The sequence below is a fragment of the Lipotes vexillifer genome, unplaced genomic scaffold (assembly GCF_000442215.2).
Source record: "Lipotes vexillifer unplaced genomic scaffold, Lipotes_vexillifer_v1.1 scaffold294, whole genome shotgun sequence".
NCBI classification, from domain to species: Eukaryota; Metazoa; Chordata; class Mammalia; order Artiodactyla; family Lipotidae; genus Lipotes; species Lipotes vexillifer.
This window is the reverse complement of record NW_006783917.1, coordinates 68,974-76,344: the sequence shown is the minus strand read 5'-3', so window position 1 is coordinate 76,344 and position 7,371 is coordinate 68,974. Positions and strand designations below refer to the sequence as shown.

Sequence of the window (7,371 nt, the reverse complement as noted above, 5' to 3'; positions counted from 1 at the left end):
CGGTGGGAGCTGCTGGCTGAAGAATAAAGAAAGGGCAAATTTGCTAAGGAGTAAAAGTGGAAGGACATATATACTGTTTGTCATACACTGTTTGCAACACTGATGTGTTAGGAAACCATCCAAACATTGTACTGAAACACAAAAATGAATATCCACGTATGCAAAATATCATAGAATAGCAGTTTATTTTTCTAATACACTTTAATTGAACATCTGTGTATGCAAAACAACAATTTTCTGCCTTCAAAGAACTTACAGTAGACTAGCATAAGTTATACATGTATAGAAATAATTCTAATAAAATTTAAAAACTGACATGCCTTATAAGGATGGTATAAACTATGTTGTATAAAATTTCAGAAGAGGGAAAGATACATGGTGAGGTCCTTTAAGCCGTTACTCTCTGACATGGACAAGAACACGGAAAAATATGCAAAAGACCACACAGGGAATTGTACAAGGAGGTAAATTACATCCAGAGCAGAGTTGAAAAAAATTATTATACAAACCACACACAAATATTTGCATATACTAACAGAGATAAATCAAGTTATAAGGATAATGATTGGTCAGACTCTAATCTACTTTTGCAATGGGTGTTGTAAGTAGGAGGGGAAGTAACTTGTTTTTAAGTTATATATGGGTAACAAAGGTTATAGCTTGTTCTTTTTTTGTAATATTAAATAAATGTCATCAGTCCCTGGAGTTAAGCTAAGGAGTGGCCTTTGTCAGCAGAGTTCAAAGAAAAATAAAGGCCAGCTCCAGGAGAGTGAGTTGTAACCAAACAGGGCAAATAAAATTCCCTTCTTGCAGAATTTTCTATTTGCAGATAATGCAGGAACTTTCCACATTGGAGCAGGTGTTTATTCACCTGTATATTTATTATATTAAGGCAAACATGCCCTGTCTGCTGGATGAAGATAGATAATTCGAATCCTATTACCTCTGAGACAATCTCTTCACTATTTTCATGTTTCATTATATTATATTAACTCTAATCACTGCACATGTTTTCTGACAGCGGATTTCTCAGAAGAAAGGCACAGTAGGTGCCCATTATGAATGCACTGAATATAGGAACTTTATACCCTAGGGACCTCTATCTATAAAATATCTGTAGTTTTAGTGATGAAACTACAAATAGTAGTGATGTTCTAGGGAGAGAGCTGCTGTGTGATTTGTGCTTTTTCATTAGCATAGCTTGATTAAAAAGAAAGTCTTGTCACTTTATGTGGTTTTGGAGAGGGGCATAAGTTTATAAAAACATGTTTTTAAAAATTCCTGCAGTTTCCAATTGGTTGCATATTCCAAAAAAAAATTATTTTAAATCTGGCAACCAAAGGATGTAATTAAGTATGGTTCATAATAAGTCAGGGATAACCACCAAAGATTGCGTATAAAACGTACGGTTTTCTTACCAGCTGAAGAAAATTAAAGTGATCCAATGGAATTTAAGACAAGAATGGAGAAAGAACATAAACAGAAAGAAAATTTAGTGAACATAAAGTATGAACTAAAGTGGAAGGAATAAGTCCTAATAGAAGAGTAAAAATAAATATGAGTGACTTAAATTCACAAATATAAAAAGCATTTGTTTCTAGATGTGATTTGAAAACTAAGATCTCACATTATACTGTTAGCAAGAGACAAAATTCACGTAAAAGGTTACTTTCATTTTCAAAATAAAGAAATAGAAAAAGATATGCCTAGGTAAATGTGAATCAAAAGAAAACATAGGGTACCAATATTATTTCTGGAAATATAAAACAAATCAAAAATCACAGGTTGCAAATGGGGCTACAACTTTAAAAAATCAAAGATCAGTAAATTATAATCACCAGCCATTTATGTAGAATTCACACTGACAGAATGACTGAAAGAGGTAGGCAAGTTGACATTTGTCATTTGAGATATGACTACATGCTATTCAGAAACGGACAGATCAAGGAGATAGAAGTAAGCAAAGGAAGAGCTGACAGCCAAACCAAATAGAAATATTTTAAGAAAAGAAAATTATAAGCTCTTATCATTTATAACAGAGAGACACAAATATAAAATTAAATTAGGTATTAACTAAGCAAATGCAATGGTATCTTAGACATGGATATACCATGATAAATAAGGTTTAGCCAAGAGATGTTAAGTAAGGTTCACTGTATGAAAATGTTTCATTTTATTTCACTACATTATTAGCCTAAAGTAGAAGAAAATCATAGAATTATCTCAACTCAGGAACAGCAGTTGTCATGTCTCTAAATATTATTTCTGGAATATTCTGGAATATTATTATGTCATGTCACACACACACACACACACACACACACACACACACACACCCCAGAAAGATTTTGAGGGACACTTGACAAATAGGTTTTAAAGTTATTTTGAACTATAATGATATCCAGGAACACTTGAGACAAATTTTAGAAAGAACTGGAAGGAGAGTGTTTGTACTTTAAAATAGTACCTTTTGTTCTGGGTCAAAGGATTTTAGGCATCTGTCAAGCTTGTACCTTATCAAAGTGGTACTCAAAGATTCAGCTTTCTTGTGAGTTAGGGTAATTCTCATTACTCCTATCAAGTTATTACAGTTAAGTCATTACTCATGAGAATGTCAATTCAAGTCAAACACTTATTGACTAAGCACTATCTTCAAGATACTGTGTTGATTACTGAGAGAAGAACAAAGAAAAACATCACATGGTTCCTGTTTTTAAGGAGTTGGATGTGGTGAAGTAGGGACCACTCCCTGTGCATTTATACACACACAGCTGCCCCTCTGTACTTTACATGTGCCTGCTTTGCGAGACTAGTAAGAAAGACCTTACCAAAAACAGGGTCACCGCATGCCCCGCCCGGCTCTGACATTTGTTACTAAACCCCAGTATCTTACGTCAAGTCTGTTTATAAAATAAGATAATCAGCAAGCTTATGATACAACGAATAAAACAAATTTTATTTCCTTATTCTACATGTTTACAATTCAAGGAAGAGCTAAATAATCATCAAACACTGTGGGAATTACACAGACTCATGCACACACCCACGCATGCACACACACACCGGCATTCAGGATAAAAATCTTAATAATTACACAGAGTCCAACAGTCACTTTAGCCTTGTTGTCTGTTATAGTCCTGGAATTAAGATTTATTTTTTAAGCACATAAGTTAAGCCAGGGGTTGGAAATTTTTTTTCTATAAAGAGTCAGATGGTATACATTTCAGGCATTGCACATCATAGGGCCTCTGTCACAATTATTCGATTCTACCAGGGTAGCATGAAAGTAGCCAGAGACAACATGTAAATAAACGACCTTGGCTGTGTTCCAATGAAACTTTATAGACACTGAAATTTGAATTTTGTATATTCATATATTTCTTTTTTTTTTCTTCTTTTTCTTATTTTTTCAACTGTTAAAACATGTAAAGCCCATTTTTAGCTTGCAGGTCACAAAAGCAGGTGGCAGGCTCATTTGGCCTGAGGGCCATAGTTTGCCAACTCCTAAGTTATACAGTAAACGATGTTTTTTTCTGATATTTCCTTTTAATATTTTAAGACAGGTTTATTTTCATAATTGAAAACCTCAAGTGTCTTCCTATTTGTAAAAGGAAATGCTTTTTTCCCCAGCTTTTTATAACTTCCCTTTTTCTACATTGTAGGTCATTGTATTGTTTCCATGAAAAAAAACCTTTTTTCCTTTTAAAACATTTTGTTAAGTAATTGTAGACCATGAACATGGCTAAGACAGCTTACCAAATTAATTTGCAGAGTTTTTTCCCAGTTTTTCTCATTATTCACTCCAGCATTATTCACCAAAATGTCCAGTTTTCCAAAGTGGTCTACAACTTTCCTAAAAGTATCTAATAAAAAAAAAAGAAAAAAGACATCATAGAGACGTTCTTATTTTGCACAGACACATTTATCACACAGTCTATGCCCTGAAATGAGGTTTTAATTCATCCACGCTTCTCGTGAAAGTTATACTCTTAGACTGTGACTTCCTGCCTTGCTTTTCAAGTGTGGTTTGTGAGCCAGCAGCATCAATCAGTATTACCTGGGAAATACTGCTAGGAATGCAGAATCTGTGGCCACCACAGACCTATGGAATCGGAATCTTAACCTTAATAAGATCCTCAGATGATTTGTATGCACATTAAAGTTCTGTAAGCAGTAACTCTGGTGTAAATTTTAGAGAGCTGAGCATCCTATGCTAAGAGCTCTTAGAAGTCAGTCTGGGCAGCCAGCATCTCTGTCCCTAAGAAGTTACTGAAGCTCTGTGGCTTAGACTATGACAAGCATCCCTTTAAAAATAAGCCATATTTTCTTCATAAAGTGTCATATTAAACAGTTATGTATCCAGATCCATTATCATTTCAGTGCATTTGGACATGCTAGTAAGTCAATTTTTCATTCAGATGATTTTATTTGATTATTGTAACTTCGATGTTTGCCTTTTCTTTTTCTATTTTGACAGCTTTGTATTGCAAGTTTGTATAACAACTGTGTTCAACTAAGGTCAAGTCTGCATAGATTCTGAGGTTTGAAGGTCCCTCATTACGTTGTCCAACCACATTTCCAGTCCTTGCCAACCCTCCTTGACCAGTTAAAATTAGGCTTTACCCCTTGGTATTGAGAAACATTATTTCTCAAAGTAGCCTTTTACATAGTTCTATTGTTTCCCTGGGCCTTTTACCACTGGTTCTAGCTCTATTACTTGAAACTATAGATAACAATTGTGGTTATTCTTCCAAATGATAGAAATGTGTTCTCGGGTCTTGGGTCCAACATATGAGTTCCTTGAAAAAAACAGATCCACACAAACTTTATACTGATTGAAATAAAATTAAAGAATTATTAACAACCACCAGGCATATTGAAGACGGCATGGACTAATTTGCCAAATGGATAAATTACTATGCAAGTTAACTGCCAAAAATATTGCCAAGACTTTCTAATATGTACCCTTTACAGTACCTTTTACTGTACTGGAATGGAAAACAACAAAATATATAAAAACTGTTCACTTTTTCAAAGAATCTTTAAAGTGCTTCTTAGGATCTCAAATTGATTCCAGAAAAGGTCCTCCAGTAGAAAAGATCTAAGGAATATTATTATTGTAAATTTTTGCATTTCATCTTAAATATATTCTACTCTTCAGAACTCCACATCCACCTTACAGGAAATTAGGTTGTCAAATATGGACGTCTCATTGCTTCTTTACTTTTTTTTCCTCTTTCGGTGTCCACCGTATTCCTTATACTCTGCCTTTACTGATGTATAACACACCAAATTATACATCGGTGTATTCTTTATAACACACCACTGAATTTTGGGCTCAAGCAACTTACAGTCTATTGATAACTCTTGCTGACATTTATATGCTGTGGTACTCTTTGTAATTTGCCTAAACTCCAGGTTGCATTTTTCATCTGTAAGTCATCTCCAAGAACTTTTTCACCTCTGTATCTTTATGATTTCAATGAAGTCTCTTTGGCCACATGTCTAAGCAGTTTTAAAAGTTGTAGGCAGCATTAAATCCTGACACTGGAAGAGCCAATGCCATGTTTTCCTAAACTGCAAATAAACGCTGATGTCCAGACAACATGTGGATTTCTCACGACCAACATGCCTTCTGCTGGTCACTCATTATGTGTCTGGTTTCCTCCTTCACAATCACTTATCCTTAAGGAATGTGTTTACAGTCAAGGTACTAATTTTAAATACTGGGAAGCAAAACAATTAAGGTTAAATGTCACGTGTGAAACTACATAAATTCAGACAGAAATAGCTTTCAGATGATCTATAGGGAATCTGTTCCCTATTCCATCAGCACGGCTGTTGGGATTTGACATGACTTTATCCCTGATGAAAACTATCCTGTGCAATCAGCAAAACTTTATCCTCCAGCAACTAGCACTATGTTTACAGGTCTCTTCTACTCATGCTTGTAATCCATGTTATAGGTCTTCATAACATTTTCGGATTTTAATTATATAATTTCCTTTAAAACAATTTCCCTGAACAGCAGTTGGTTTCCTTCTAACATATAGCTCCATTTTCACTCTCTCACAGAACAGCCCAACATTTTCGAAAAAACACACATCCACGTTAAGAACAGAAGTACCAGAGTGACTTTTATGAAGGTACTTTTGGTCCCTTGACGAAAGACGTGCCTAATAATTTACTTAGTCTTTCAAAAAAACCTTGTGAAATACAAATATTTTATTTTCCCATTTTCCCCCCAGAAAAATATGTACTTTTTCATATAGATCTATTGGGTTTCTTTATGACCAAATCTGTTAATTGTCTACACCAATTCGGCCCCTGATATTTCACAACTAGATTGGTCTATTTTAAGTGAGTAGACGGAAACAGGAAAGCATTGAGGAAAATCTGGTAGAAACTTTTCTTCTGCAATTCTAAGACTACAGTACAGCTATTATTGTTTTTAAAGTATCATTTCATAGGGGAAACACCAGAGAGAGCATGTGGTTAAAAGTATCCAGCACGTCTGTGATGACAACCCTTGACCTTTCATTCTAGTACGTTCCAAAGAGAAACACTGCCACATTTGATTGTCATTGGACTCTGTGTCTTCCAGCTTTCTGGGAGAAGTTGTTTGCCATACTCGCCTAGCCTACTTTGTCTTTCCCAGTTCCATCTGCAAGTTCAATCATTTAATAAGTACTGTAGCAGCACCGTCTTGGAATACACCAAGGAATCTTGATTACATTCTGTGCGGCCAAATGACTGAAATAAAAGGATTTCTCAAGCATGCTTGGCTTTTCTTCCCCCTTAGCTTTTAGGGCTACTGGGACGTCAGAGGAAACGTAACAGTCCCAGCTATCTCTTGCAGCTCAGAGGTAGCTGCTCTCCAGGAGATAGCCGGCCGCCCGCCCCAGGCTGGATCTCTGGCCGGGGGTTGCCTTCATGTAGCTGCTTACTCAAGGTACGCTCCTCGTGAATGGATGGATTCCCCGCCCTTACCTCTTAGTTGTTCCTGATCGGCCACATCGCACTGGATGAAGAGAGTCTTCTGAGGTTCAAACTGCTCATCCAGGGCAGCTTTACACTTTAAACCTGCTTCACGATTCCAATCGACAAGCGCTACCTACAGACAAGAGGAGAGGAATCGAGATCCTGCGCGTCTCTTGAAATAGACCAACAATAAAGAGACCACAGGACGCTCCTCTTTTGGACCTGAGATGGGGCAGTTTACAGTTCGGGATCTCTCCCGGAGCGTTCGAGGTCCGCTCGAGCGCGCCAGCCTGGGCAGCTCTGGAGACTGCACGGTGGGCACCGGGGGCTCAGCCTCGGTCGCTGCCCCCATCCCCCGGGGCCCCGGCTTGGCGGGGGGGGGGGGGGGGG

At 36.8% G+C, this 7,371-nt stretch overlaps 1 protein-coding gene across 5 annotated transcripts in view; it reads right to left on the bottom strand.

Annotated features, from left to right (window-relative positions):
* HPGD (15-hydroxyprostaglandin dehydrogenase) overlaps positions 1–7,371 on the bottom strand; it is a 29,281-nt gene that overhangs the window by 21,580 nt on the left and 330 nt on the right. For 3 of the 5 annotated variants that reach the window (XM_007456427.1, XM_007456429.1, XM_007456431.1), the window contains exons 2-3: positions 6,991–7,114; positions 3,757–3,863 (exon numbers count right to left, since the gene is read on the bottom strand). In XM_007456427.1, coding sequence (XP_007456489.1) covers positions 3,757–3,863; positions 6,991–7,114 — 231 coding nt within the window. The remainder of the gene's footprint in view (positions 1–3,756; positions 3,864–6,990; positions 7,115–7,371) is intronic. The other 2 variants (XM_007456430.1, XM_007456428.1) reach the window with 1 other exon arrangement.